Source organism: Pantherophis guttatus, chromosome 10 (genome assembly GCF_059756535.1).
Source record: "Pantherophis guttatus breed Tessera chromosome 10, ASM5975653v1, whole genome shotgun sequence".
Classification (NCBI taxonomy): Eukaryota; Metazoa; Chordata; class Lepidosauria; order Squamata; family Colubridae; genus Pantherophis; species Pantherophis guttatus.
In genome coordinates, this window is record NC_142072.1 from 27,296,885 (window position 1) to 27,313,842 (window position 16,958).

Genomic DNA, 16,958 nt, shown 5'->3' on the forward strand with positions numbered 1-16,958 from the left:
ACAAGTGGTGAAATCCATTTTTTTTACTACCGGTTCTGTGGGCGTGGCTTGGTGGGGTTTGGTGGGAGTGGCAGGGGAAGGATACTGCAAAATCCCCATTCCCATCCCAGCCAGAGGTGGCATTTGCCGGTTCTTCGTACTACTCAAAATTTCCGCTACCGGTTCTGCAGAACCTGCTGAATTTCACCCCTGCCCTGCACTGTAAATTCACTTTTTGAGGCACAGAATTTCACCATTTCACCAGCCTTTCAACATCCCCTTCCATCGCCTCGTCCACTTCTGTCCGTCCTTCTAGTTCTGGATAAGAGCTGCTCCTTGACTTTCACTCCTTCCATTAGATTGAGCCAAATTGTTCCCTCCTTACAAGTCGTGGCTCACAAGGACGCGAATCCGGTCACCGCTGCCTCTTCCCTTCCCCGGCTTCAGCCTCGCTCTCGGGGCTCCGGACTCTCGGGGGCTGCAGGAGCCTCGGCTGGGCTGGCTGCCGCTTGGCTGCCCTGCAACCGCCCGGCCGGAGGGGGCGCCCGCGGCGGCCCGGACCCGGAAGCAGCCCGGCGCCAGGGAGGTGTGTCCGTGGGCGAGGGGGTGTCACGTGGCCTCCGGCGCCGGCCAATGGGCTGCGCGTCCGCCTGGGGCCGGGCTGTCATGGCCGCCATGCCGTTCGGGGCCGCGGGCGCCTCCGAGGAGCCGGCGCAGCTGTCCGGCGCAGCTTTGCCCGCGGGCAGCCTGGGCGCGGCCGATGCCTTCCCCAAAGACTTCGGCTACGGCGCCGACGAGGACGAGGCGGGGGAGGACGACGGGGCCGAGCTGGCGGGCGGCGGCGGCGGCGGGCTGGGCCTGGCGGGGCCCGGAGGCGGGCTGGGGGCCGGCGGGGGCGACTCCTCCAAGCAGCCCCGCATCCTGCTGATGGGGCTTCGGCGCAGCGGGAAGTCCTCGATCCAGAAGGTGCCCTTGGGCGGAGGCCGGGCTCTGCGGGGGGGGGGGGCTGGGCGGGCTAGCCAGGCTGCGGGGGTGGGAAGAGGGGGAGGGGGAGGGAGGAGGAAGAGGGGGGAGGGAGGGGAGGGGGAGGGAGGAGGAAGAGGGGGAGGGGGAGGGAGGAGGAAGAGGGGGAGAGGAGGAAGAGGGGGAGGGAGGGGAGGGGGAGGGGGAGGCCCGGCCTGAGCAGCCCGTGGTTTGTGTCCGGCAGGTGGTCTTCCACAAAATGTCCCCCAACGAGACGCTCTTCCTGGAGAGCACCAACAAAATCTACAAGGACGACGTCTCCAGCAGCTCCTTCGTCAACTTCCAGATCTGGGACTTCCCTGGCCAGATGGACTTCTTCGACCCCACCTTCGACTACGAGATGATCTTCCGAGGCACCGGAGCGCTCATCTACGTCATCGACGCGCAGGTGGGGGAGGGGGGACCAGCCAAGGCCCCCCCAGCAACGCTGAGCTCAGCATAAACTAACCAGGGTTTGCGGTAACGATGCCATTAGCCTGTTACGGTTTCCTCTGCTTTTGTCTCCGCTTCTCAAGGGTCTAGAAATGGCCCCCAGTCCAAGCTGCTCTTGGGATTCCTCAAAAGATCCAAGGCCTGCAAAAATCTTGCACGTTTTTACGGTGTCCGGTAAACTAAAAGGATCCTGCAAAAACAGATATATCCCATTTCTTTTACAGGATGACTACATGGAAGCATTAACCAGGCTCCATATTACCGTTTCCAAAGCCTACAAAATCAACCCAGAAATGAACTTTGAAGTTTTTATTCATAAAGTGGACGGCTTATCGGACGACCATAAAATTGAAACTCAAAGGGACATCCATCAAAGGGCCAATGATGATCTTGCCGATGCCGGCTTAGAAAAACTACATCTTAGGCAAGTGACGTTTCTGTAGTTTCTTACATGCTTTTGGATGGCTGTTACTAATTACAAGTTGGGGCCAGAACACGTGGATAGCAGGGAGGCCTCTTTCAGTACAGAAATGCTGATTTGATGGTACCCATGGCACGATTCCAGAAGTGGGCGCCGTTTTTCCCTGGCCAGAAAATGCCACTGCCGAGTGCCCCAACAACAAAAGCTGCATTTTGCTGCCTTAACAAGGTCTGGAAGCTGCAGAAAGCACTGTGCAATCCGCCTTAAACAGCAAAATGGCAAATCTTGTTCCCAGGCTGCACGATAGCAACCTGAAAGTGGCCGCCATTTTGTCTCAGACACAGTGGCAGCGGCTTCCAGAATTGTGCCATGCAGCCATGCAACAAAGCAATCCATTCCAGTGCTCTGGAAGAGGAGGAGGGTGTTTGGGCTGCTGGGTGAATCGGCCCTGTGACAATCCGGTGAGAGTGGGAAAAGGCCTGTGAGGCCAAGGGGCAAGAAGTGGAGCATGGGGCATCGAGGTGGTGGTGGGTGAGGCCTTGGGAGGGTTAGGGCAGGCGAGCCTGGGCCTCTGCTCAGCTTCCAAGGCCCATGCCTGAGGCACCTCATGCTCCACTTAATTTATTTTATTTATTTATTTATTTATTTCCATTTCTATACCGCCCTTCTCCAAATAGGACTCAGGGCGGTGAACAGCCAAAGTAAAAAACAGAACATACAAAATTTAAAAACAGTTTAAAATAATTAAATATTTTGGCCGTAAATTAAAACAACCCAATTTAAAATCAATTTAAAATTTAACTCAAGCCAGCCCAGCTAGTTGAAATAAATAGGTTTTCAGGGCCCGACGAAAAATCCGGAGGTCTGTTATTGTACGTATCTCTGGGGGGAGGTTGTTCCAGAGGGTGGGCGCCACCACAGAGAAGGCTCTCCCCCTGGGGGTCGCTAGCCGACATTGTCTGGCGGACGGCACCCTGAGGAGGCCCACTCTGTGCGAGCGTACTGGCCGGTGGGAGGCTATTGGTGGCAGAAGGTGGTCTCGTAAGTACCCCGGCCCTAAGCCATGGAGCGCTTTAAAGGTGGTCACCAACACCTTGAAGCGCACCCGGAAGACCACCGGGAGCCAGTGCAGCTCGCGCAGGAGAGGTGTCACATGGGAGCGCCTCGTCGCCCCCATAATCCCCCGCGCGGCCGCGTTCTGGACCAGTTGGAGCCTCCGGGTGCACCCCAGGGGGAGCCCCATGTAGAGAGCGTTGCAGTAGTCCAGGCAGGGAGTAACGAGTGCCTGAGTGACTGTGCGTAGGGAGTCACGATCTAGAAAGGGGCGTAACTGGCGTATCAGGTGGACCTGATAAAAAGCCCCCCTGGCCACGGCCGTCAAATGATCTTCTAAAGACAGCCGTGCGTCCAGGAGGACGCCCAAGTTACGAGCCCTCTCCGTGGGGGCAAGTGATTCGCCCCCAACAGCCAGCGATGGCTTCAGCTGGCTATATCAGGACGCCGGAAGCCACAACCACTCGGTCTTGGAGGGGTTGAGTCGGAGCCTGTTTCTCTCCATCCAGGCCTGCACGGCCTCCAGGCACTGGGACATCACTTCAAGGGCATCGTTGGGGTGGCCTGGGGTGGAGATGTACAGCTGGGTGTCATCAGCGTACTGATGGAACTCCACCCCGAAGCCACGGATGATCTCACCCAGCGGCTTCACATAAATGTTGAACAGAAGGGGCAAGAGGACCGACCCTTGTGGCACCCCACAAGCAAGGTGCCTCGGGGTCGACCACTGCCCCCCTGTCAACACAGATTGCGACCGGTCAGAGAGGTAGGAGGAGAACCACCGCAGAACGGTGCCCCCCACCCCCAACCCCGCCAACCGGTGCAACATGATACCATGGTCGATGGTATCAAAAGCCGCTGAGAGGTCTAACAGGACCAGGATAAGGAGCAACCCCTGTCCCGAGCCCTCCAGAGATCATCCACCAACGCGACCAAAGCCGTTTCCGTGCTGTGCCCAGGCCGGAAGCCAGACTGGAGCGGGTCTAGATAGACAGCTTCATCCAGGTACCAGGGAAGCTGTTGCGCTACCACACTCTCAACAACCTTCGCAACGAAGCGAAGGTTGGAGACTGGACGATAGTTAGTTAATGACCTGCACGATTGTTTAATGATTCAGCACTAACAGCCAAAGCCCAGAATATACTATTTCTGAATCTCAAATGCTGTCACAATTAGCAATTCTACTTTTTCTCATCAAATGATTTTATCATTTTCTTGAATTTCTGAAAACTGAAATTTGGTTCATCTTGAAACAAAGTTCTTTCCCTCTCACCAATTAGTCCTCTTCTTGATTTGGTATAAATATAGTAGATCAGTATAACAGATCATTTATTTACAGATTAAGCAGTTTGTTAATTGAAATAAAAATGTTAGTGCAGATTTCATAATCTTTTTTTTTTTAATTGAAAAAGTTTTTCAAATATAGATTTTTCCCCCTTTTTTTCCCCCCTCCTCCCATCACCCATGTTAGGGTAACATCAAATTCTAATTCCAACAGTATGTTCGGTATCTTCAATTACCATCTGCCCCCATCAATAATAAATGTTTTCATATATCAAAAAACCACCCGAGTGACTTTATATTTATATTCTATATAGTGTCTTTTGTAATGTCTTTCATCTAGATTATTCATTCCAACCACCGTGTTAGGGTAACAACCAGATCTTCTGCATGCCCCAATCCCATAGTTTTCTTGCCTTGTAGCTCAGCATAAACGTAATCCATTTGTCAAAGAGTCCAGAATAGAAAGTTCCAATCCACTCAATTTAAGGCCATCTTCCACATCCCAAAAGTACAGCACTGCAGAGATCTGTCACTCTCCTCAAAATAGTATAAACCAATACTTTGCCTCAGCTATATTTTCATGTATTTAATTGTCTCTTAAGTAACTGGCATTACACTGTTGTTTAGTCTAAAAGTTTTTATTTTTGTAGGATCTGCTTCTTCTCTTCTTAACTTTTTGTGGCTTAGATCTCCATCCTGGTTGCCTTTCTATGAGTTGTATATCAACTGATTGATTTCCATGCTGGTCTGTAACTTGATAAGTCATCACATTAGAATCCAAAGCCGCCTCTCTTGTATTTATAGGTAATCCAACTATAACCTCTGAAGGAGAATCCAAAAGCGGCTCATCCAAAAAGGCCTCTGTAACTTGTTGTTTTTCCATTACCTCCACCTCCATCTGCTTAGCCTGGGTTTCAATCTCTTGTTGATTTTGCTTTTCTTTATTCCCCTCATGTGTTATACATGGAGATGTTGAATCCATTTTAAGAACCTTATAATAAAATTCTTCCGCTTTTTCAACAGTATTTAGTTGATATCTTTCTCCTTGATATCTCAATATTATTCCAACTGGAGCATCCCACCTAAATGGGATTTTTTGTTTCTTTAGCTCAGTCACCAAAAATCCAAAATCCTTTCTATCTTTTAACATCTTGGGCGGCAGCTCTTTAAATATCCAAATCTTCCTTCCATGCATTTCAAGAGTGGAGTTAAAAGACTTTTGCACAATATCATTTCTTATTCCTTTATCGGTAAAGTAAATCACCACATCTCTAGGCAACAGCCTTTGCTTTGCCAACCAAGAATTTGCTCTGTAGGCCTTATCAATCTTACAGGATACCTCTTCAGGACTAACCTTTAAAATCCCAGCCAGAACTTCAGCAGACATCTTTCTCAAATCTTCTTTTTTATTTTCCTGTATTCCCCTAATTCTGACCGCAAATTCCATAAATCTGAATTGCATCATTGTGACTTCATTTTCAATCCTTTGTTTTATATTATCTGCATTGTAAGTCTTGTTGTCAGCTTCCTTTATTTTTGACTCTACTTCTGAGCTATTTTCTTGAATCATTGTTAAATCATTTTCAATTCTTTGTATTTTATTATCCAAATTATAAATCTTATGATCAACTTCCTTCATTTTAGACTCTATTTCTAAATTAATCTCTTTATCCATCTTTATCATTGCGTCTAAGAAATTTATCATATGTTGCTTGAATTTATCATACTTTTGTTGAACCAACTCTTTAATTTCCTGTCTAAATTTTTCAAGGTTCTGGTTCACAATCTCATTATGTCTTGCCATCTCCTCCAGAACAAATTGCGTTAGATCTTTAAAGCCATTCCTCTGCATCTGCAAGCTCAAAACTTGTTCATGTGGTTTTTAATTGGGGAGCCCCCCCCACACACAGCTTGGTTGTCTGGCTTTGTCAGTTTTAACGCCATCCTGCCACACAAGCAGATTTTTTTTTTCCCTTTAAAGAAGGAAACTTCTCTCCAAACAATATCAATATCAAGTCTCTAAGAAGGAAGAAGCATGAAATAGGAATTTTTCTCTTCACTTCTAGCCAGCGCTGTTGTCCCAATTACTTTGTAACATATTGAACTAGTCAAACAGAAGGACTTTCGCTTTCGGCTTTCTTCTCAAGCCTCAGCCAGTCGCCATTTTAAACTTTCTTTTTTTCCCCCCTTCCACTCTTCTTTACTTTTAAAGTCAGTCTTAGGGTTATTGAAAATACTTGCAATTTAGGGTCCCAGGTCCGGATTTCATCCTACTTGTTCAGAGAATCTGTTAGTTTTCGTTAGTTGGTCTGGTCCCATCGCCTGGCTCTGCAAAGCGCAGAGTTCTCCCGAAGCCCGGAGCAGCGGCGAGCGAAAATAGGGAGCCTCATCCTGCTTCCTCCCCAGAGACAAAAAAAGAACTCTGGGGACTTCGCAGAGGGTTCTATCTGCCCTCGCCGGCTCTGTCTCTCGTTTCCTTATGGAAACGGAGTTTATCGAGCCGCCTTTCAGCTGTAAAGGTGGCTCTTTACGGGCGACAGGGCTGGCGGTCTCAAGGGACCGTCTGGTGGCGACGGAAGCCAAACCGGAAGCCCAGATTTCATAATCTTAATGTGCCATGCAGATCCAGGTGGTTTCAGTAAATCATAACTATATTAGTTAATTGTGAATCGCACAAAGAAATGAATTTCAACAGATTCTAGTTGGGGAATGGTATCAGTGGTGGTATTAGTTTGGCCAAAACAGCAGGTAACATTTGAAACCATTCCGGTAACTAATTATAGAGTTCTTTTTTTTGTTTTGTTTTTTTAGCTTTTATTTGACCAGCATCTATGATCACTCAATATTTGAGGCCTTCAGTAAGGTGGTGCAGAAGCTCATTCCACAGCTGCCCACTTTGGAAAACTTGCTGAATATCTTTATATCAGTAAGTAGCAGTTAATTATTCCACATTTTGAAAGGGTGAATAATGTGGTGAAAGTTAGCAAATGAGTGATTTTCATTTAGGAGATGATGAAACTGACACCAAGAGATCTTGGAGAGAACTTTTGCCTCCAAAGCAGAGGTGGGCTGGAGACTGCTGAATCTTGCTGAGCTTTAACAGATTATCTGGTTTATATTAGACATTTTAAACTAATAATCTTTGTACATCAAAGATTTGGATTGCACGCTAGTAAAACTTATTAAAATATGTAGTGTGTTATATTGTGGATATTTTTACCTCCTGAGTATGTACAATAAAGTATTGCAAAATAAATAAAAGCAAATGAATCTTGGGACAAATGTGGGCATTTGTGAAATGTAATCTTAATTTAAACCTGTCTTTTCATGTTCTGAAGAACTCGGGGATAGAAAAAGCTTTTCTTTTTGATGTTGTCAGCAAGATCTATATTGCAACAGACAGTTCCCCTGTTGACATGCAGTCCTACGAGTTATGTTGCGACATGATTGACGTTGTCATTGATGTTTCTTGCATATATGGGTAAGTAAATGCTCTGGAAGTATGGAACAGCAATCGTGAAAGAAGTCTGACTTCTAAGATCCTTTACTGTTCAGGGATATTTTGAGAAATGCAGGATGACCCTAAAAATTGTGAAGGATTTAGTTTATAAGGTGGGGGATGCTATGCCGCCTTGCTTATGGTTGGCATAATTTTGTCGTTAAAACTGATTTTGTCTAGAATCCTGAGCAAGCATCCTTATGAAACCTGGTATGTCTCACGTCATGATCACAGAACAGGTATTTCTGTCAAAATATAACTGCTGCTCACTTGTCAGTGAGATGGGCAGCATATAAATTTAATGAATAAATAAAATAACAAAGTTCTTTCAGTATTATGATAAGCTGACTTCTATATTAATATAAATATATATTAATATAAATGTAAGGATATTAAAACGTATCTGCAGATTAATCAAGCTAAAAAGCAAATGTACATTTCCGAAGTTGTCATAAATTGTAAAGATTGTACGTTTGTGGTAAAGTTCTGTTCAGTTGCTTAAATATAAATGAGGCATCTGAGTTGTATCAAGTTTAAGTGGTCAGTCTAAATCTCAGGTATGCTGTGTCTTTTTCCTTCAACCTACTCTAGGTTAAAAGAAGATGGCAGCGGTAGTGCATATGACGAGGAATCTATGGCAATTATTAAGCTCAATAACACAACTGTTTTATATTTAAAAGAAGTGACAAAATTTCTAGCCTTGGTGTGTATCCTCAGAGAAGAAAGCTTTGAACGCAAAGGTGAGCAAATGGGCTTGTGCGCCTCATCATTTTGTTCCGTCAATCTTTTTCAGTCTTTATCACAGTCACGGACCAGCAGCACAAACACCACCATTAAAAACAATAATCATAGTTTTGTTATTTTTTCCAAAATAGAAAATAGGCCCTGCTTCAAACTCGGGGCAAAACAGTTTCATCTGAAATATTTAGTCTGAGCTGGCTGTGTCTTAGAGCAGCAGTCCCCAACCCGGCAGGGGAGGGGCAAGAGGGGAACTGTAGCACACAAGATGAGCTGTGCCGAACAGGCCGTGGGGGTTGGGGACCCCTGTCCTAGAGAGGTGAAAGTTGGAACATAGCTCAAGTGTTCCAAGCATCAGAGAGCAACCTTAGAAATGCTTCAGCTGTTCAGTTCATTGGAAGCAGAGGCTGCTCGGAATGTTCCATAAAACTGTTACTTATCACTCCTTTTGGCAAAATTGTTTTAAAGCTGCATTAAAGGTTGCCCTTGCAGACAATGAAATAATTATTCCAGCATGGGAGGGAGGGTAATTTCTCTTAGCTTGAATACCTTAGCTAAGTAGCCATATAATAAATTAAAAAACGTTATTTTTGTCAGCCACCCAGAGTCACTGAGAGTGAGTGGGCGGCCATATAACTTTTCTTAAATCAGTGTTTGAACCCCTGCACAAATGACAACCACAGAAAAAGGGCATTATACTAACATTGCATTAAATGCCATACAGTACAGGTAGTCCTTGACTTACAGCAATTGGGACTGGAATTTCGGTTATTAGATGATGCAGTTGTAAAGTGCAGTTGCATTGCTTAGTGACCCAATCTTTGCAGTCCTAGTTGCCATCATAATCAGATCCCATGGTCAGTGGGAAAGCTGAAGGAACAGAAGTTTCCTGAGATCTTCCCAACTGATGCCTCTCTTCCCTTTTTCTTCGCAGGCCTCATAGACTACAATTTCCACTGCTTCCGGAAGGCCATCCACGAGGTCTTTGAAGTGGGCCTTTCCTCTCACCGCCCCTGCGGCCATCAAGCCAACATTCCCAATTTGAAAGCAGTGACTCATAACGGCACCCCGAAGGAGGACTGAGTCGGGACGGCCTGGGGCTTGCTTGCCTACCCTGGGTGTGGATCAGGGCAGGAGCAGCAGCACGGAGGACGGGCGGCACAACGTCATCCGTCTCGTTTGAAGCAAGCGGAGTCTGCCTTGGGGACTTGCTGTCATAGCTCAGACGGACACCCAGGAGTGACCGTATGAGGGGAAGCCACGATGCAGAGTGGTGACTTTCGTCATACTTAGGCAGGCGGCCTCTCCTCTCCTCTCCTCCACGGGGGAACTTCCTTGTTTGTTTCAGGATGTGCTCCAGAGGCTCTGAAATTCAAACGTGGTTCCTAATTTATTTGCTCAACACATTCCACCTGAGTTATCGCATACTTTTGTGGCAATGCCTGAAAAAAGTAATCTATCCTGTGACCTCTCCTCTGCAAACCCATGGAATGAAAGCGCTTATCTGCTTTTCTAGCTCTAACTGTCCGCAGAACTCTTTGAAATGTCATGTCTGGAATTGTCAAGCTTTTGGTCACTCGATATCGGTTCCCGCATTCATTCTTGCACTGTTTTTTCTTTCACACTATTTTTCTGAAGCCTCTTTGGGCTGCGCTGGCTCCCTCTGCTAGGAAACGGGGATGTGCGCCGTCCCTTAGAGGGGGGCACAACTGATCAGGAGAAACCTTTACACTCACAAATAATTCCATTTCACCCTGCCATGGCTAAAATGGCTAGAATTCATTTGGTTTCATTCCATATTTCATTCTTGAGGCCGCCTGATCACATAAGAGGGCCATTTTATTTTTGAAAAAAATATGTGCGGCTTTGAGAAGAATGGAGCAATTACAGGTTTGGGTTATAAGTTGCAAACAATTTTGTTCATTTGTAACAACATGTGAAACTTTCTTCAGTAAGAATACTTTCCATCTGATGAAATGTTTTCTGTGAATCTTCCTGTAGATCATCCGTGTTTGGGCAGGTAAATGACGACAGCACTTCCAGAGCCTCCAACTCTGTTCTTTACTCAAAATGTCAGTGTGAGTTTGTTGAAGGTTTAACAGATGCTTGAACACTCTTCACAGGTGATTGCATTCTGCCAGAAGGTCAGGTCTGGAGTGGATATGTTCCCAGACTACGTTAATAAAAGATCTTTATCTCGACAAGTTTCTCTCCTCTGAATTAAATACAAGGAAATACAATTTTTGTATTTCCAGTGAGAAGTTTTAAAGTTGCACACATTGTGTTGAAATAATTTACCCCATTATTATTATAGTTATTTAAGATTTAATCTTCAGTTCGATTCACAGTCTGGAATTGGTAAAAAATTCAACAGTTCAAGTCCTAACCAAGGAGCTAACAGCTGTTATTATTATTAGTGGTGGTTGTCAGTCTTAATTAATACCTTGCAGAAATTCTGCCTTCTGCTTAATCATGTTTCCTTTCAACTTGTAGGGAAGTCCAACCACCTATTTATGGAAAAACAGTAATGTAATTCTCTTGGGAAACTCAGATATTACCATGTTTCCCCGAAAATATGACCTATCCCGAAAACATCCTAGCCTGATTTTAATGTCTGCGCCTAATATAAGCCCTACCCCATAAATAAGCCCTAGTTAAGCCCTGCCCACCATCTGGTTGTACGAGATGGGTTGAGGCGCATGCATAAAAATCAAGCTGGGGTGGGGGGATGGAGCTGCCCCATGCACTCTGAACCCGCTTAACTTAGGACCGCTGCAGCTGGGCCTCCCAGGCCCCAATACCTGTCGTGCCACTGCCTGACTTCTGCAGCCACTCACAACTGGATGCCATGTGGCGCATTGCACCAGTGCCACCACTCACGACAGAACACCGCAAGGCATATCACACCAGTGTCGCCGTACAACATGCCATGCAGCCTCCTATGACTAGCAGCACCAGTCCTTATTTTGGGGCCGAAAAGAAAATAAGCCCTGGTCTTATTTTAGGGGAAACACGGGCACTTTGGAATAGCTCCTTTGGTGGAAACTGCAGCTTTCAAACACCTTACGTAGCTTAGAAACTATCCTTTTGGATATTTATCCTTCTTCTTTACGGATTTTTTTTTAGTTCAGTATTACTATTGTTAGATCTTGCACGCAATGTGTATTCAAGATGTCCCCATAGTTTCTTTGACAATATTCAAGTCTGATGGTGATAAGATATCTAGGAAAAAGTAGTAGCCTCGTGGTGAAGGAGTTCTCCCATTCAGAAGGTTGAAACCGGCAGATATTTCTCTCTTAGGGTGCAAAGAAATATCTGCTATGAACTCCATGAGGTCTAAGGAAGGGCATCTGGCCAGTAAACGCTCAGCTCCATCCAGTTGCCCTGATTTTAAAAGATTTCTAACTTCCAGGAAAAAAAGTATTGATGATTTCTTAATAGAGAGTACATAAATACAATCCAAGAGAAAGGCATTCTGTTTAGCAATCTCATATAAGAACAGATGGATGGGAGCTACAAGGTAGATCTTTTTTTTTTTTAATTTGATTTATATGCCGCCCTTCTCCGGAGACTCAGGGCAGCTTACAAGGCGTTAAGCAATAGCCTTCATACTTTTGTATATTTATACAAAGTCAGCTTATTGCCCCCACAAACTGGGTCCTCATTTTACCTACCTTAGAAAGGATGGAAGGCTGAGTCAACCTTGAGCCTGGTGAGATTCAAACTTACAGTAATTGCAGACAGCTGGTGTTAATCACAATGCTTTTAGTCTGCTGAGCCACCAGGCGTTAAGGTTTCATTTGTACTTTTTTGATACTATTATATATGTATACTGGCCACTGATAAATTGGTGGTACTCTAGTAATTAACTTATTGGATATATAATCATATCCTTAACCTGTTGTTGTTTTTTGAACAATTTTTTAAAAAAAAAACACATAAACATACAAAAATCTTTTCAGAACGAGCCATTAATCCAGTCATAAGTAGGTACAATTACTAATTCCTCTTTGACAAAAGCTTTTCCCAAATCCCCACTAATTACCTTATTTTTTTTTAAAAAAGCAAAAAAAAAAAGGAAATTAACTTGTATCATTTTACACAAATCAATTATTTATTTATTTATTTAATTTGTATACCACCCTTCTCCAACAGGACTCAGGGCGGTGAACAGCCACGGTAAAAACACAACATATAAAATTTAAAAACAATTTTAAAAACATTAAATACTTTTGGCCGTCAATTTAAAATAACCCAATTAAAACCAATTATAAATTTAAAACCATAAGGATGGGGTCAAGCCAGCCCAGCTAAATGGAATAGATGTGTTTTCAGGGCCCGCCGAAAAGTCCGGAGGTCTGGTATCGTGCGTATCTCTGGGGGTAGGTTGTTCCAGAGGGCAGGTGCCGCCACAGAGAAGGCTCTCCCCCTGGGGGTCGCCAGCCGACATTGTCTGGCCGACGGCACCCTGAGGAGTCCTTCTCTGTGTGAGCGAACTGGCCGGTGGGAGGCTATTGGCGGCAGAAGACGGTCTCGTAAATACCCCGGCCCTAAGCCATGGAGCGTTTTAAAGGTGGTCACCAACACCTTGAAGCGCACCCGGAAGACCACAGGAAGCCAGTGCAGCTCACGCAGGAGAGGTGTCACATGGGAGCGTCCCGTCGCTCCCATAATCCCCTGCACGCCCACATTATGGACCAACTGGAGCCTCCGGGTGCACCCCAAGGGGAGCCCCATGTAGAGAGCATTACCCTCTATTATTTCACCACAAATTTTAATTTTCAAATAACACAATTTAATATTCTCTAACATTGTTGCCATAAATTCTATTTGACAAAAGAAAAAATTCTTAAAACCCATTACATTAATCTTAAAGTCCTTAATTCAATATCATTACAATTTCTTTTCCTTTTAATATGGATGGATATTATCTTGAAAGTATGAATCATCAAAGTATTTACGCAGTCACAACACAATCATTTCATTATTAGTATTAATTCCAGTATGGTTATCTTTTATTTCTAAGAGTTTATCCCAGTATATAATCTTCATCTTAAATCATCCTCTTTTGGCTGTTAATCACAGCATAATCTTCTTAAATTTTACTGTTACGCCCAGTATAATCATCATTTTTACTGTCAATCCCAGCATAATTATTTTTATCTTTACTGTTATACCCAGTATAATCATCTCTGTTTTGCTGTCTATCCCAGCATAATCACCCTTTTTTTTAATTTTACCATTCATCTATATATTGCTTATTAATGTTCAATCACGTTGTCATTATCATCTTTATAACAATTTAACATTGAGGTTAGTTCTTACTCCAAACACATCCTTATGTAAATCAATAAAATTCTGTTAATATATTCTATTCCTCTTATATTCTAACTTTCTTCTTTATTTCAATTTTTATATATTATATCAAATTCTTCTCATATTCATATTCATTTTTATTCATCTATAGAAACTCCTTTTTATTATTACTGCCCATCTATGCATTACTTTATTTTTAATCACATTGTTTCTATCTTCTTTTTTCCAGCCATGTGTATGTCATTCCTCATTTCCTTATCTGTTAGCATATATTTCATTTCAATTTCAATGTTCACAGTTTAATTCTCCATATATCAATTTAGTTCTTTTTCTTACTTCTATTTCAAGCAAATCACGTCAATTTCCTTCTTTTGTTCCTCTGCCAATTAGTCCAATTATAAAAGTTCCATCATACTTTCCCTTTTTTTTTTCTCACCAAAGTCAAATTGCCTGCAGACGAAGAAAAAGCAGCTCCACCTCCAAAATCCCACGGTTATCTGTTCACAATGTTCCAAAACAAGAAGCAAGTTACAATGTTTCTCTTTAAACCAGAAGGTGTCCCTCTGCAATCCACAATTTCCTTTAGTCATGCAAATCGCCATTTTGTTTCAATTATGTAACATTCCAGCTTAATTCACTCCTTCTGTATTTTAAAAATAATAATTCTTCTCTAACTTCTTTTCTTTAGAAATCCAATTCAAATTTAAAGTTGTTCAATTTTGAACCAAGTCTCAATGTTTACTTTTCCAATTTAGTCTATTCAAATATCAATTTTCAGTCGGGTCTTTTTCTTTTCTTTTAAAAATTTCATCTTAAAATCTTCTATGCCCCATAGCTCCTCAGCCATTGTTTTAAGGCTAGGGGTCTTACAAATAAAAAAAGCCACGTTGTTTCGAGCCTGGGTTAGTTGTCACTCACCCGGCTTCAAAAGGCATCGCTCTTTTCTCCTGCACATCACTTGCCCGGTTTGTCCCAGCTTCGTGGCAGCCGTCATGGCTGCCGCCCCCCACCACCGACTGCAGAGAGTTCCCTCCAACCTCTGAGGAACTTGCCTGTTCCTCTTGGTCGTCCGAGGTGCCTCTCTTCCTCCCCGTCCCTGCAGGACGGTTCTGGTCCGAAGACCCTTTGGTGGCGGTTTGGCAGCCGGGGTTTTCGCGGGGCTCATCAGAGCCCACTATTTCCCCGATTTTCTCGCCGCGACATCAAACCAGAAGTCTCCATCCTTAACCTGTTGATAATTTCATTAATGATGCATTGGAAGAAGAACGAGAATAAAACTTGACAAGAATATTTATGAAAATGATCTGTTGGAAATTAACATTGAATTATATTGTAGTTATAAAAAAAATGATTATGAATTTGTATAAAATTATGTACTGTTGGTATTTAGCACCTGAGAAGTCCGAGTCAGTGCAAGGCATATGTTTGGCTTCCGGGGAGGCTCTTTACAGTGAATGCAGGACTGCCTTTCACCCAGCATGTGTCCACCTCCAGAGATGTTGAATTAGAAAAAGAGGCACATCTTTGCCCTGGCTGGGGAAGCCATAAAGCCATGTGTTTTCAGGATCCGCCATGGAAAGATGAATATGTGCCCCTTTTTCTAATTCGATGCGTCTGTGGAGAGGGACGCTCCAGAGCCATAGCTTGGATTGACAGCTACCCCATTAAAGTGAATGCCGTACTCTATCCTTGCTCTAAAGTCCATGAAGGTCTCCCAGGGGTCCATCGGCTTAGCTACCAGCTGCAGTAATCAGGGGGGCTTCCCAGGCGTTCATTTCACTGTAGGGCACACAGCTGGCCATATAAGCTTCTATGTCCTTTTTCATTTTTGACCACCAGAACTGTCTCTTCACTTGGTACAGGGTCTTTATGAACCCTAAATGTCCTGCTGCCCTGGCATTGTGATTCCTCTGTAAAATCCAGGCCCGCTGGCTGACTGGAACATATATTTTGGTGCCTTTCCACACCAGCCCCTCCCTCACAGGTGCTGCTGGAATCTCTTACTAGGGCATCTTTTAAGGATTGCCCTAACTCTTGTGCTGGCTCCTGCCGGGTGTTGCTTGTTGTCAGGTGAGAGCAAGTGCTGCTCGCTGCTTGGATTGGATGATGGATGTCACCACTGCCTCTTGGGTGCTATTGTGCTGCAGCATGTGAGAGAGGGAATCTGCAAGGAAGATTTTCCTCCGGGGCAGATACCGGAGAGTGAAGTTAAACCAGTTAAAGTACTGGGCCCACTGGACCTGCTTAGGAGACAGGGTGGGTGTGGGTATGTGACTTTCAGCATTTATGGTCTGTCCAGACCTCGAAGAGGATCTTGCTACCCTCCAGGAACTGTCTCCATGTTGGGAGAGCCCATCGGACTGTGTAAGCCACCTTCTCCCAGATAACCCAGCATCTTTCAGTGTCAGACAACCTGTGAGACGTGTAAGCACAGGGTTGTAATTCCTTCAGCATTCCTTTGGAGTAGGACTGCCTCCACTGCTAAATCGCTGGCATCCGCCTGCATCGCAAATGGCTCCTCTGGGTTGGTGTGTTTCAGGATCGGCTCTGCAGTGAACAGGCCCTTCAACTTTTCAAAAGTGATTGGCAGTTAAGGGACCACTCCAGGGGCTGGCTGGGTTTTGGTTTTGCCCCTTTCCCTGTCTTTAGCAAATTGGTAATCGGTAGGACTATCTAGGCAAAGGTGGGGTTGAATTGGCGCTAAAAGTTTGCAAAGCCCAGAAAACTCTGTAGTTGCCTCCTGGTCTGAGGGGGCTCCCACTCTAGTATTGCCTTCACCTTATTGGGATCCATCTCCATTCCTCCATTCAAGAGCCGGTATCCCAGGTAGTGTAAGAGGGACTTGTGGAATTCACACTTACACAGCTTCGCATAGAGTTGGGCTTCCTGCAGTTTCCATTCCCATGCCCCATCATTGTGCAGGGACACCAGGCATCTAGCCACACCGCCCTCCAGGTTGGACACAACGCTATGCCTTGGACTGACTCCACAGACAGCTTCCCTGGACAAGGGCAATGAGGCATATATGACTCTTTTTGCAATTCGACGCCTGGCTGCAGCAGGACACTTGCTGGCTCAAAGGCAGTTCCTTATTCACTAAGAGCCTGCTTGCAAGACAAAGCTATTGTCAGGGTTCCAATTAACACCCCCAACCAAAGTAAAACTCCAAAGCAGGTATTCTCCTCAAAGTTCCATTTTATTAGAGATGTCATA

At 44.7% G+C, this 16,958-nt stretch overlaps 1 protein-coding gene across 1 annotated transcript; it reads left to right on the forward strand.

Moving 5' to 3' along the window:
* The first annotated feature begins 625 nt into the window (after positions 1-625).
* LOC117663513 (ras-related GTP-binding protein C-like) lies at positions 626-10,633 on the forward strand. The gene is made up of 7 exons (XM_034413754.3): positions 626-945; positions 1,187-1,390; positions 1,659-1,858; positions 7,004-7,118; positions 7,531-7,673; positions 8,283-8,431; positions 9,364-10,633. Exons 1-7 carry the CDS (start codon positions 646-648, stop codon positions 9,510-9,512), a joined length of 1,260 nt encoding a protein of 419 aa, XP_034269645.2. The 5' UTR covers positions 626-645; the 3' UTR covers positions 9,513-10,633.
* Positions 10,634-16,958: the final 6,325 nt, after the last annotated feature.

Excerpts from the sequence above, each read along its gene's own strand:
- LOC117663513 (XM_034413754.3), top strand. The coding sequence starts at position 646 with ATGGCCGCCATGCCGTTCGGGGCCGCGGGCGCCTCCGAGGAGCCGGCG. Across the intron at positions 7,119-7,530 it reads TGCTGAATATCTTTATATCA|AACTCGGGGATAGAAAAAGC; the intron begins GTAAGTAGCAGT and ends CATGTTCTGAAG. Across the intron at positions 8,432-9,363 it reads AGAAAGCTTTGAACGCAAAG|GCCTCATAGACTACAATTTC; the intron begins GTGAGCAAATGG and ends TTTTCTTCGCAG.